Here is a 14,501-nt window from a genome sequence, read left to right as displayed (position 1 = left end):
TAATGCTTCTGTATTTCTTAATAAGCCAGAAACCTAGATAATATATGTGCAGCCAGTCAGTTATTTTTGGATTTCTAATATGTGATACCAAAGTACCTAGTAACACTAGGCCCACACTGCAGTGAGATGGGCAATGCCTAAATTTAACAGATAGATGATAGATAGATGATAGATAGATGATAGATAGATAGATAGATAGATAGATAGATAGATAGATAGATAGATAGATAGATAGATAGATAGATAGATAGATAGATGATAGATACTTCCAGTGGCTCCATGTCCACCTGATTTTATTAGATTTTAAAGGTGCCATAATGTAAGGCAAACCATAGTTTTAAACATCAGATTTATTTCCAAGATAGTTCTGCATCCCTTATACACCCAAAATATATTCTTGGAAAATACAAACCGTGAAAGGCTGTAGAATGGTACTTTATTTGAAAACGTGTTTACTTGCCTAAGAGAATGCTAAAAGTAAGCTGTGTGGTGGACAATATCACGAGGACAGCTACAGGAGATGTTTTGTAACTGTCCATGTTTCCCATGAGACTACTTTGTAAGAATGACTATGAAGTGATCTCAAAATTTTAAATGTATCCACTAGGTCAGTGTTTCTCAAACTTGGCGACTTTAAGTCCTGTGGACTTCAACTCCCAGAATCCCCCAGCCAGCATAGCTGGCTGGGGAATTCTGGGAGTTGAAGTCCACAGGACTTAAAGTCGCCAAGTTTGAGAAACACTGCACTAGGTCATTAAAGTTGAAGATCTTTATTATTCTTTGGCATTGGGTGGCACTAGCAGCTTAGGAAACATTGTGCAGGTGAAGGAAGATTGGCTTGAACCACATATCGTAAAAACCAATGTCCCATATTCAGTAATTAAACTGATGCTGGAAGGGGGAGTCAAATAATTAGCAAGGCAACAAAACATAATCAACAATAAAGTATTTATAGGAAGAAACATGAAGGTTTTGGAGTATTCTTCACAGATTTCAAAGCTGAATATTACTGAAAGTCTGTGGAAAGATTTTAAACATGCAGTGCATGAGACGGGACCTAAGAATATTTCTGAGCTATAATACTTCTTGCAAAGAATAGTAGAGAAAAGCAAAAATAGATGTTTTCAGTTAGTGGCAAGAAACATTTGAAAAGCTGTTTATTTGCCAAAGAAGGCTTTACAAACTGCTGACTGAAGGAGCATGCAAACTGTTTCTTCTGGCATAGTCGTTACTTCCATTTTTTGAATCTCTAAACTAGAGATAAAAGACACCAATCCATTCAACTTCACAGAAAGATATGTTTGCCTTTGAACAATGCAGTCTTATTCACTACCAGATTCATTGAAACAGATTCATTGAAATACTGTTCAATTAGTGGTGCCTAAATATTTATGTGCAATTCTATTGGTTGTTGCTTTTGTTCACTGGTTAGAGTCACCCTGACTGATGTGGTTATTGCATTTATCAATTAAGAAATAAATTTATTTTGACATAGCATGTTGTATGACCACAACAATTGTATTTTGTTCATCCAGGATTAGGGTTGAGTGAAGGATGTCTCATTCTGTATGCGTCTTTTTAATCTGCTACTATGGGATAACACATGCCACCCTCTTGACAGGTGAAATACAAGGAAAAATATGAAAAGGAAAGAGGAAAGCCCATGCTGGACTTTGAAACACCTACATATATCACTGCTAAAGAAGCCCAACACATGCAGAGTGAGGTAGGAGGTTACTAATCAGATATTAGAAAACATCAGCGAGATACTGAATTGTAGTTGTACTATGTCTAGTCAGTTTAAATCATAAATGTATTCTGAAGGTATTTTTGTAACAGAATGATCATATCTTTTTGTTCATTGATTAAATGATCACCTCAGCTTATTTTATGGGTGCCAAATAAAAGCCGAACCCCTCTGCCCATTCCCCATCCTCTATACAATTTTATTCCCATTGTTTTGTTTTGAGAACCAGTTGCTCCTTTGCTGGGCTTCTAGACTGCATATTCTTGCCTCTATTCAATTTCATCCCTTTCATACCCTTTCATAAGCATTTCAAAATATGGTTAAATTATTGGAATATGTTCATTCCAATATCAAATCTATGCAAGGTGAAACTTGAGTGTCATGTTTGATTCTGTCAATTGTTTTCATTCAAAGGAAATATAATATCCAAATGCATGATCTATGGAGATACTCACTTAAAAAAAACAAACTTCCTTGGACCAAGCATGCTAACTAGAATAGATTTCTTTACCTGGTGTTTTCTAATATTTTCTAGTGGGTTAGATCAGAACTCCCATCATCCCAAGCATGTTGAGTGAGAACCACTGGACGTGTCATCCCATACATTTTGTTGGCACTGGGTTGCTAAGACCACTACCTGACCAATTATCATTCTGTCCTTTTTGTATAGCCTGCTCCCTAGATACTACAATGTAGACATTTTGCTTGCCTAAAAGCCAGAGTTAGGTATTATTGCTTTCAAGTACATACTGTGTTTCCCCGAAAACAAGACAGGGTCTTATTGTCTTTTGACCCCTGAAATAAGCACTTGGCCTTATTTTTGGGGAGGTCTTATTATTTTTGAGGTGCAGGAGGCGGCAATTGTGGTCACCTCATGGCTGCTGCTGTGTTGCAATATTTTCAGGGAGGGCTTTCTCTTGGGGGAGGGCTTATTTTAGCGCATGTGCTCAAAAGCCCAATTGCGCTTATTATTCGGGAGGTCTTATTTTCAGGGAAACAGGGTAAAATATTAATTTATCATAGGTTAGGACAATGAAAAACAAACCTTTCCCAAATGGCACAAAAAGAAAATTGGATCCATAATTAACTAATTGTTACATCAATTTAAAAGGTATGAAAATTATTTTTACAATGCCAAAATTAATTCTATTTTTTCTTTCTTCCCTTTTTTCCTCTCCCTTCTACTTCCAACTCCTATTAGAAAGAATATAAGAAAGATTTTGAAGAGTCCATTAAGGGCCGGAATCTTATCGGGTTGGAGGTTACACCATCTTCACTGCACTTCAAACATGCTACTAAAATAGCAAGCGAGGTACCAACTACTCTTCTGACTTATGCAATGGAAATTATCTCCCCCAAAGTAGACCCTTCACTGTTCTCTTTGCCATGCTTAAACTTTAATTTTAAGTTTAAAAGTTAATTTTTGATTTCCCCCCTTAATTTTAACTTTAATTATAAGCATAATTTAACTGATGCCTAATTTTTTAACTTTATCTTTTAAAAAAATGTTATATTGATGGAACCAATGAGAACTGTCTCATTATATATACCTTTGTGTGAATTTTTAGGTAGAGTTAATGTAACAAGATATGCATGTTTAGAAGGCAAAAAACAACTATTTAGTCTAGGAATTATTTCCTAACTCCTTTAGTTCTCTTTTATCTTTTCCCCCTCTCATCGATTTCCCTTTGTCTCCTACTTACTTATCTCTTTTGATTTATTTTCTTGTTTTCTCCCCTTTAGAAAGAATACAGGAGAGATTTAGAAGAAGGTGTAAAAGGCAAAGGTCTAACAATGCTAGAAGAGACACCAGATTTGATTAGAGCAAAGAATGCAACCTATATCTTGAATGAGGTGAGGCATATTACTAGGTGGAATAAAGTTTAGGAATATGGAAAGGAGATTTCTATGGAGTATTATAATGCTTAGTACTGGTCTGTCCATTTCATAGTTTTGTGTCCATCATGCATTCAGACAGAGGAAGGACATTTTTCCATTTCAGTTTCTAAGTATTTGGATTATAAATCACACACACTAATAAAAGGGACACGGTGACTCAGTGGCTAAGACACTGAGCTTGTTGATCAGAAATGTCAGTATTTCGGCGGTTTAAATTCCTAGTGCCATGTAACGGAGTGAGCTCCCGTTACAGAAGTCCCAGCTTCTGCCAACCTAGCAGTTCAACAGCATGTAAAAATGCAAATAGAAAAATAGGAACCACCTTTGGTGGAAAGGTAACAGTGTTCCGTGCGCCTTCGGCATTTACTCATGCTGGCCACATGACCACGGAAATGTCTTTGGACAGTCCTGGCTCTTTGGCTTAGAAACGGAGATGATCACCACCTCCTAGAGTCAGGAACGACTAGCACATATGTGCAAGGGGAACCTTTACTTTAACTTAATAAAAGTGTAAAAATGCATATAACAATATTAAGAATCAACACAAAATTGATAGGAAAAGGAAGGAAGGAAGTTATACTACAAGAAAGAACTTATAAAAACTCCAAGAAACAGATCGTATTTTTGAAAGTCTTCTTCATTTCTCTTGTCAAAAAAGACAAATTTAAATATTGACAAATAATAATATTTTGCCCCTCCTTTTATTATTTATTAATAACTTCAGAATTTCTGATTATGCAGGCCAGCAGTTCTAAAGCAAAATTAAAAAGAAAAGAAAGCATTTTGATAGAGATTTAACCAAGGGAAAGGAAATAATCAACTGGGATTTAAACATTAATAAATTATATCCAAACTATAAAAACTTTGTGGAGACCCAAAATAAATCAAAACCCACAGCAAAAGCTACCAAGAGACCACATGAAGGCTTTCTTACTTCCCAAAGTGATTATAGTTGGTGAATGCTGAGTCATTTGAGTTAAAAGAAGAATATCTATTGAAAAACCAATATTGTCAGAAGTTTCATGGCCCTGTTTACAACCAACCTGAGCTGTATTCTGTAATTTGCTCATAAAGTAGCTCATAAAACCTAACATCCACATTTATTAAGGAAATAGTTCTAGAATGGGAACAGATTGCCTGGTTTGGGAATAAACTTGATGTTTCATAAAAAATTTAAAGGCAGGGATTTGCGTGAAAAAGTTTTATTACAGACTCCTCATAAAATTGGAGACAGAAATCCAATCAAATGGAAAATCATCCTAATCAATAGTCACTTCCCAGAATTGTAGTGATAATTTCTTGAAGAAAAAAAAAGTCACTCCAATGAGTTGTTCTTTGAACTTCCTTTATAAATTATTTCTGAGTAACATTTGATAAGTTGAAAGCAAAGATGGCCAAAACCCAATAAGACATTGAAGATTCTTCTCATGAGCAATAGTTCTCACATTTTTAATCTTTTTTTTTTTTGCAATGTCGAATTTCCTTGGTAAAATCCGGAAAAACTGGATACTTTTTTTAAAAAATCAGTTAACCATACATAGTGAACCAACTGACCTTTCTCTTCCAAAGGCATCCTTCATCCTGAAGAGGTTTAATTCATTGATTATGGATAGTCCTCCTGGTCCAACTGAACTCCCATGATCTTGCAACTGAAATACTCTGTTTTCAGCCAAATCCATTTTGAAATGTTTAGTACCAACAGGGTTGTTAACAATGGTTAACATCTTCTGTAACCTCGGGGAGAACAGTCATCACCTTATTCTTTGCAGTGACACATTAAGGAGACAAAAGATGTGTCAGAACTTCCTGAGGGCACCACTGAGGCAGATAATGAACAACCTCTCCCCAACAATCAAAAGACACAACAACCATCTTCTTTTGGCTCCGATAACAGCTGTTCATGTACCAAATAGGCAATGAACGGGATATAAATTCTAGCAAGATGATGAAGACAACATTCTTCCACATATTTTAAAGCCCATCTTTTAAAAAAAAATATGTGCACAATTTCCACAAATTTATGCATTTTTTTTTGGCATGACATTTTCTCTAATTGGTACATCACAGAACTATTCATGGATGGATCTATGAATTACACAGTCATATTAAAATAGGAACCAGGTGATTTTTCACTGCAATCACATTATGCATTAGAAAATGGGGTCAGTAGTACATTTAACCATTGGTTTTGAATTGATCCTGCATACATTGAATTATTTCCTTGGGAATTAAGCAGAAAGGAAAAGATTGGCGAGTTACTACATTTACCTTTTTCAGGTTTATGGCCTCATTAATTTAGTGGCTTCAGGATAAATTAGATATTTCTTGCTGAATTCAAGAAACTAATTAGCTTACAGTATCTTTTTTAAAATTTCTCTAGTATTTCACAGTTATTTCTAACCAATCTATGCTGATGTCTTGTATAAAGTATTAAGGGTTTAGTGTCTTCCCAATGCAACAGGATAATTGAGGTTCTTCATTTGAATTCTTAATTTTTTTTCCTGTAAACATTCTTAATTATTTTGGTTGACATGCCTTCTGAAGCTAAATTAAAATATTATATCACCTAAATAATTATATAGTATATTAAATTGAAGATCTTGTAAAAGATAAATACAATGTTTACCAAAACTAATCCCACATATACCTACCGATATTATTATTTTTATTTAATTAGATGTTACCTGATTTGTAATCCGATCTGATCAATACCTGATTCTGTAATCTGACTGAAATGAGGAAGATTCTATTCTTCCTGGACACATTTTTAGGAAAAAGTTCTTGAAAGGAGATCTATGAACAGCATAACTAGTCAGATCTCATATCACATTGCAAGATTAAATGTTTCTTCCATAAAATAGATTGCTCTTCCTTCCATTGTACATTTACATGAGCAGGTTACATATCAAGATAACCTTTGGAGGATTGGAGGGTGAATTTCATTTGGGAACAAGCTGTCTGATATATTTTTGTATCTGTCTTTGTCCACAGAAAGAATACAAGAGAGATCTGGAGATGGAAATCAAAGGAAGGGGAATAACAGATCTTGCATTGGAGACACCTGATTATATGAGGGCAAAGAATGCCACAGATATTTCTAGTGAGGTTAGTGATTAATGTACATCATTTGATTTACTGCTGTATTAAATCAACAAAAAGCTACATCTGTAAATTACTTATTCTGGATACTTCCCCTGAAATGTTTCTCTCAACAGCTTAAATATAAGCACTCTGCGGAAATGGAAAAAGCCAATTATACCACAGTTGTTGACACTCCAGAAATCATCCATGCACATCATGTGAAGAACTTTTCCAGTAAGGTAATGATGGGTCTGCAGATGGAGGTGAACTCCCACTCCCAAAAGCCTTAACCAGCCTGATAAATAATGCGATACAGAGACCATCTGAAATAGGGCCCTGTCTGTGTGACCTTGAGAGTCCACTGTAAATCCTTCTAATAAGTGTAAGGTACTCTACACTGTTGGACATTTTGCTCTGATTTTCACTTTAACTGGTGATTTTGCTTTCATTTTTGCAACCATTTAAATATAGAACAAAACAACTAATAATTAAAGGAAAAATTCATATTGGTTTCAAAGCAGGGGATGGTAACCATAGATCACATGCCCCTAAAATCTCTTTTTGTGCCTTTAGAGCAGGGGTGACAAACTCGCAGACCATGGGCTGCATGCGTCACACACTGGCCCACGCTCACCCCCAGTTTAGCGAAGGGGGGGGAAAGTCGTGATATATCACATGACGACAATGTGACGCCACAGGTTTGACACCCCTGCTTTAGAGTTTAGCTGAATTTCTCAGTCAACTGCCAATAATCAAAAGTACAATTTCTCACTTTTTTTTCAGCAGAAATGCATTTGGTAAATGAGTTTCATTCTTCTTTAGCGCTTAACAATGCCCTAAAAAAATAAAATAAAAACCCAACCTTCCAAAATGCATTATTTTTCTTCCATCCCCAAATCCAAACATGGGCTACTTCATGACACTACGTCTTACTATCTGTGGCTCTCAACTTCCCCCATTTTTAAAAATCCACTTCTGACAACCAACCCTTTTGTCTACACTTCTCAAATGAATACTTAAATAGTAAAATCTATAACCAGAACGTCCTTGCTTCTAAAGTTAACAGGTAGTTTTTGTTTCTCCTCTCAGAAGGTAATACTTTCCTAGTATTTTCTTAAAAAAACATTATTTAGCTTGCTTGGTCTATGAACTAGATCACATTTGACAGATGCAATCTAGAAAGTGCAAGCCCAAGCTATCAAACCTTCTTACAAATGTCCTTATTATACCTGTACACAATGTTTATCATGCATCTGCTCTTATTTTTAAAGCATTTCTGTCTTAGTCACTGAAAATTGACTAATTGATTGACTTTGTGCCATCAAGTTGGTGGTGACTCTTAATTGCCGTGTAAATAGATCAGTGACGTGCAGTCAGGTGAGGCAAGTGAGGCACAGCCTCACCACTCTCATCATGAAAAAAAAAAGGAAAAGGAAAAAACTGAGCTACTTGCTGCCTCACCGTGGATGACTCTGCTTAACCTCACTGGTGCTCTCCCTCCCCAAGTGTAGTGACTTCCTCCCCAGGCCCCCATTCATTTCTCTCTCTCACACACACAGCTGGATAAAACTATATAAAAAATCTAGCCCAGCTTCACTGATTACAAGTTTGAAAAGGCAACGTGGCTCCACCTGCAATCAAACTACACTTGGGGAGGGAGAGCACAAGTGAGCACTGAGGAGACCACAGGAGGAGGCAGGAAGCCAGGCAAAGAGCCATGCTGTAGTACACACACTTCCCCCCACCCTCTTTCTTTTGGAAGGCTCGGCTCGGCTCCCCTCCGGCTTCTCTGCCTCTCCTCTCACCCCAGCCTGCCAGCAGGAGGTGGTGGGTGGGCTTTATTGTGTTCCAGGCATTTCCCACCCAGACAGCAGGCTGCATTTGCAATGGTGGAGGTGTTTGGGAAAGGCAGCAGGGGAATGGGGGGGATGGCAGAGGAGCTGCTTTCAAGCCACTGGAAAAGATATCCAATCCAACTTTTGTGTGTGGAGGGGTTTGTTTGAGAGTGAGTGAGAGAGGGAAGGGGTAGGAGAGATAGTCCAATCCAACTTCTGTGTGTGTGTGTGTGTGTGTGTGTGTGTGTGTGTGTGTGTTTGAGAGAGGGGGAGGAAGGGAGAGAGGGAGGAAGGAAGGGAAGGAGAAGAAAAAGAAAAAGAAAGAAGGAGCAAAGGAGAAAAACAAATGCTGTCGCTTTAAATTGGAACTGAGCATGCCTGGCTATGGAATTCTGGGAGTTGAAGTCCACAAGTCTAAAAATATTTGAAACCCAGCACTGTATCAGTGCCTCACCAGTCATAAACCTCACCGCACGTCACTGAAATAGATATTCTCCATGATGACCTATTCCCTAACCTGGACTTCAGGACTTCCAATAGCGCATTTTGTCACCAGTGTAAATTATTCCTCCCTCTTGCTTCTGATTGTCCCTGTCATCTTTTTCCCTTCAACTTTCTAAGCACCAAAGCCTTCTCCATACTTCTCATAGTATGTCCAAAGTATGGCAATGTGAGCCTGGCCATTTGAGCCTCAACTGACAACTCTGGATAGAGTTTGTTTTATTTCTGTGGTCACTTTGCTACTGTTCCAAGATAACAAAAAAAATTGTATGTGTCTCTGCATAAGTATTGTTTTGTTACTGCAATAGTACATATTCTTTTTTTTTAACCTATCTAACAGAAAAAGTATAAGGAGGATGCAGAGAAAACCATGCCGTACTATGTGTCTGTGCTAGAGACTCCAGAAAATCAACGGGTCCGAGAAAATCAAAAGAATTTTAGCATGGTATGTATACATATACTCATGAATTCCAACAAAGAAAGCAAGCAAACAATGCTACCCCTGAAAGGCAATTTTCTTTCCTATATTAGATATTAAGCCTAGCTGGTAGAGAACATTTTGAATCTGAAATATTTTGAGCCTTAGCTACCTGCTTTGAGTTTGAAATAAGTTTCTCATACCTTACTAGAAACATGTCTGATGCTGTTCATGATGACAAAGTCCCATGCTCACAATTGCCAGTAATGCTAATCATGCAGGTAAAGAAAAAGGACACAGATTCCAGGTATTTTTCACAGATACTTCCCACTCTCTCTAAGGTGCATTCTTGATTATTGCTTTGCTGAACAAGAAACTTAAAATTTTCCTTAAACTTAAAATAACTGAACCTTTCTCAGTTATTTTCAAAACAAGTCCAACTGAGATTGGACGGCTTAGTTACAAATAGCTTAATAGAATTTGTTGAATAACTCATGAATTCATGAATGCAGAATACTTAATAGCTTACCAATATTTGACTACATTTGATACTGTATTTTGAGTGACCTTTGTTCATGCTGCCGTAAATATATTTCTCATATATCTTCATCAGTTCTATAACACTATAAAGCATTAGGTTATGAAATGGTATATAAATCTAAGTCCTGTTGCTATTACTGACATTTAAAAAGTCAGTCTGGAAGCAAGAAGACAATGTCAACGCAGAGAGTTGACAACTGAGTTCTTCCTGGGGGAATTCTGCACAGCAGCAATAAGTTTTTGTCTCTCAGGCTGTTTCTTAAATAAACTTCAGAATTTCCAATCCAGATTACATTGGGTTGGCAATGGGGTTGGGTTTGTACTCAGTCCAGAGATTATGGCCAGATTGGTCTTTCCTCTGCTTCTTGACTTTCTTATCTGCACAAGGAAGGCAGGGCTTCCTGGCTGCTTCTCAATGGATCACTCTACCAGTGCCTGCTTTTTTCCTTTGTGGGATTATTCCCAGCAAAATGGCTGCACAGGACAGATATGAGCCACTGGAGGGCAGGGATGTGCTAGGCACTACAGCCAATCAGAGCTGGGCTGCTCCTGAAGTGGAATAAAGCTCTGGAAACCATCTTCTCTCAAGGACTTCAGAAGGCTCAGGTTGGAAAACAGCAGCCTTGAATCAAAGCTGGGAAACGAAGGTGCAAAGGGCATTTGCAGAGAGCTGAGAGTAGGAGGAGGAAGATGTCACCTCTTCTTGCCCTCAGGGAGCAATGAGTGGCCAAGCGGAAATCTGTTTTGAGATTAATGCACTGAAAAACATGTATTCTCTTAACAGCTTCAGTATCAACATGATCTGCAGGACAGTAAAGGAAAGGTCACTGTTGTAAATGAAACACCAGAAATATTACGAGTTAAAGAAAACCAGAAAAATGTCAGCGCGGTAAGTTTATATTATTTAGAAAATGATTGGTCCCCAGTTGGTTAACACATTTCAATCTTTTTATTAATACCAATAAAACCTCTTGACAATAGACAATTAAGAATCCAGTTATGCACAACTGAAAGCCCTTCCTTCCTTCCTTCCTCCCTCCCTCCCTCCCTTCCTCCCTCCCTCCCTTCCTCCCTTCCTAATTCAAAAGACCGGGATGGACAGTTGAAAGCACCATCTTCCCACACTGGAATTCCAGAGTAAAAAGACGTAGCTGTTACAGCCATTTTTAGAATGGTTTGATGTTCAACTTTTATGAAACAAAGTGATAGGGTGAGGGAAAAGGGTTGGTGCCACTTTCATTTTAAAGGGAATTGTAGTTGCACATCAGGAATGGGAAACCAATCACCTTCCAATAATAATCACCTTGTTGCTGAACTACAACTACCAGCAGGCTCTAGGCAATGGAAATGGATGCTGGGTTTTATAATAAAGTCAGAAGATCCACATGTTGCCAACTTCTGCCTTATGCGCTTTTTCTTTTAACATTTTTTTTAGTAATGCAATAACTTGAATACAACATACATGGCAATAATATTTTGACATATCTCCGTATCTCTTGACGGACCTTTATGGGTTCCAAAATTGTGAGCTTCATGTGTTTTCTTTGAGCAGCTAATCCAGGAATATCATGAATAAATATTTTGAGTTTATTCTGAAATCTAAAATTCTTAAAGAGCTCCAAGGGGTAACTATTGTCATTTTGTGATGTCTTTATTAACCAAAGTAATTTTATGTCTTTATTAACCAAAGTGTTTAACCAAGAGAGGTAGTTCTCTGTTAAAAACTTCATGATTTATTTTCAATGCCTGTAGTTTGAAGCTTGCAGATCCTATCAAATCCTTGCCTACCTCAGCCTTAGATAATGAATAAATATTTTTTTTTCCAAAAGCTATTATTAAAAATCAGAAAAAAAACCTTCAGAGCTTCATTTGCCATAACTGTGAATAGAATTTATATTTTGCTCATATGTTTGCAAATGTATGTCTTTGTTTTCACGCTATAAAAGCTAAGATTCTCACCTTAAAGGTTAAAGAGGTATATCCTCATATCCTTGTTTTTTACTGGTCTTACCGTATATACTTGAGTATAAGCCAACTCGAGTATAAGCCGAGACCCCTAATTTTACCCCAAAAAACTGGAAAAAGTTATTGACTCGAGTATAAGCCGAGGCTGGGAAATGCAGCAGCTCACGGTAAATTTCAAAAATAAAAATACAGGTAGATAACAATAAAATTGCTAAAAGTGTGTGTGTGTGTGAGTGAGACAGACAGACAGAGGAACAGAGAGAGGGAGAGAGAGAGGGAATCAGAGAGAGACTGACAGAGACGAATCAGAGATGTACTTTTAACTACCTGGCAGGGGCGTTTTGCCTTGCGGGGCTCCTCAGAACATCCCAAGACTTCGGAGGGAAGTTTACAGCCCTCCCTCGGAACGCTTCGGAGGGAAGCTTCTGCAAAGGCGAGTGACAACAAGTCTCCCAGGCTTTAATTTGCCGAGCTGTGCGCACGCGCCTATTTTCCACGGCGTGGAGCAGCGGTGAGATTCTGCGCGGCGAGCGATGATTCCAGAGGCCATCCGGGAAGATGAGGAACGCGAGGGGAGACCCTGCCCCCCCACTGATGGCCCCCGGAATCATCGCTCGCCACGCAGAATCTTGCCGCTGCTCCACGCCGTGGAAAACAGGCGCGTGCGCACAGCTCGGAAAATTACAGCCTGGGAGACTTGTCACTCGGCTTTTGCAGAAGCTTCCCTCCGAAGCGTTCCGAGGGAGGGAGGGAAGCGGCGCCCGGCACACAGAAGAGCCGCATTAAAATGTTTAAAGAGCCACATTTTTTTTTTTTTTGTTCACTGGAGTATAAGCCGAAGTGGATTTTTCAGCCCAAAAAGTGGGCTGAAAAATTCGGCTTATACTCAAGTATATACGGTATTTCTTTCTCCTTATATTGCTTGAAATGATAAACACTAAGTGGTTTCTCCATACAAGCATCACTAGTACACTTGACACACAAATCAGATTGGGTATGATTATTGATTTATTTATTGAAATAAATATTGTGATGCTGTTTCTATTTTTGTATTGAAATAAATGTTCTGGTGTTTTGTAGTGTTGCTGTAGAAGTGACAATATGTCTTTCTATGCTTGATCTTGTTTTGCTTTAGGTTTTATATAAAGATATCATTGGAACAGGAACAGCAATTGAAAAAACACCAGAGACACAGAGAATTAGAAAAACCACAGATGCCATTAGCACGGTAAAAATAATAATTTTTTATTAAACACACATATTCTTTGCTGTTTTAATTTATACAATTGACTGTCATTTATGCTAATATTAGACTTAGTATGGAATGGAATTAAAATATAATTAGATTGGAAGTGAAAGGGATAAATACTCATTGAAACGATATTTTTGCTGTACTTGAGAGTATATTCAGCAAAACCAATGAAGTTGTATTTGGAGAAACTGAACCCGATCCATAATTCTTACTTTGATCCAGTTTTTTTTTATAAAGTTTTTTATTTTTTCATTTTCATAACATATAAATCACATGTATACTATGACATAGCCAACATTGTATTATATTATTAAATGTTTACATCAATTCATCTTACCATCAACTCCCAAAAACAATTATTGGCTCTTCTGCTCTCCATACACCATATGTACCTTATCCATCACTTTCTTCTCCTTCTCTCCTCATCCTCCCTACCTCCCTTTTTCCCTCTGTCATCCTTCTCTTCTCTACTTCCCCTTCCTCTCTCCTTCTCCTCTCTCCCCTTTCCACTCCTCCTTTCTCTCCTCCTCTCCCCCCCCCTTGCCCTCTCTCCTAACTCTCTCCTTCGCTTACTTCTCTCCCCTACTTCTCACTCTTCATCTCATTTACTTGGTGTATTTCAGCTTCTGAGCAAGCTCCATTTTATGTTGATGGTATTTATAATTCCTTTTCAATATACATATTTAATTTTAACATATATCTTCCTCTGTGAAGGAGAATATTTGTGGGAAATAAAGCAAGATCAAAATGAAAGAACCTGTTGTCAACCCTGAAGCTGGCCTGACTGAGGCCATTTTGGGACTTCAGTGTTAACACACTGAGAAGAGGGATAGGGAGGGGGGAACAGAGATAGTTGAGGTGTTGTAGTCAAAACAAAATACTTTCTCTTGGGAACCAAGGACATTTCTGCAGATGTTTGGAAAGAGGGGACTGGAGTCACCTAGCAACTGGACAGTATTCTGATTGGACCATGTGACTGGTTGTTTTGAGAAACTGACAAACTTTTTCTTTAATTGGTTGAAAACTGCAGGAATACTCAGAGTCAGTTTTCACCAGCCCATGCCAATATGACATATCCAATAAACCTATTATTTGAGGAAATTGCCTGCCCCAGAGTTTTGTTTTGTTTTGGTTTTGTGATGGGTGTGTTACTTGGAACCCTGACACCTGTGGCCTTCCACTGGTTACTACAGCTACCAGCAGCCATAGCCAGCATGACCCAAAATAAAGATTGTTAGGAGCCTTAATCCAACATGGTTGAAT

General features: G+C 37.9%; 1 protein-coding gene across 28 annotated transcripts in view; it reads left to right on the top strand.

Moving 5' to 3' along the window:
* Nucleotides 1-14,501, top strand: part of NEB (nebulin) — a 222,684-nt gene that overhangs the window by 186,831 nt on the left and 21,352 nt on the right. For all 28 annotated transcript variants that reach the window (XM_081969965.1, XM_081969961.1, XM_081969959.1 and 25 more), the window contains 8 exons: nt 1,622-1,726; nt 2,949-3,059; nt 3,491-3,601; nt 6,638-6,751; nt 6,862-6,966; nt 9,404-9,508; nt 10,806-10,910; nt 13,122-13,214. In XM_081969965.1, the coding sequence (XP_081826091.1) occupies nt 1,622-1,726; nt 2,949-3,059; nt 3,491-3,601; nt 6,638-6,751; nt 6,862-6,966; nt 9,404-9,508; nt 10,806-10,910; nt 13,122-13,214 (849 nt within the window). The remainder of the gene's footprint in view (nt 1-1,621; nt 1,727-2,948; nt 3,060-3,490; nt 3,602-6,637; nt 6,752-6,861; nt 6,967-9,403; nt 9,509-10,805; nt 10,911-13,121; nt 13,215-14,501) is intronic.

Source organism: Natrix helvetica, assembly GCF_964273705.1.
Source record: "Natrix helvetica genome assembly, chromosome: 1".
Taxonomy (NCBI): Eukaryota; Metazoa; Chordata; class Lepidosauria; order Squamata; family Natricidae; genus Natrix; species Natrix helvetica.
Note: the sequence above shows the minus strand (reverse complement) of the source record. Positions and strands in the feature narration are given on the sequence as shown.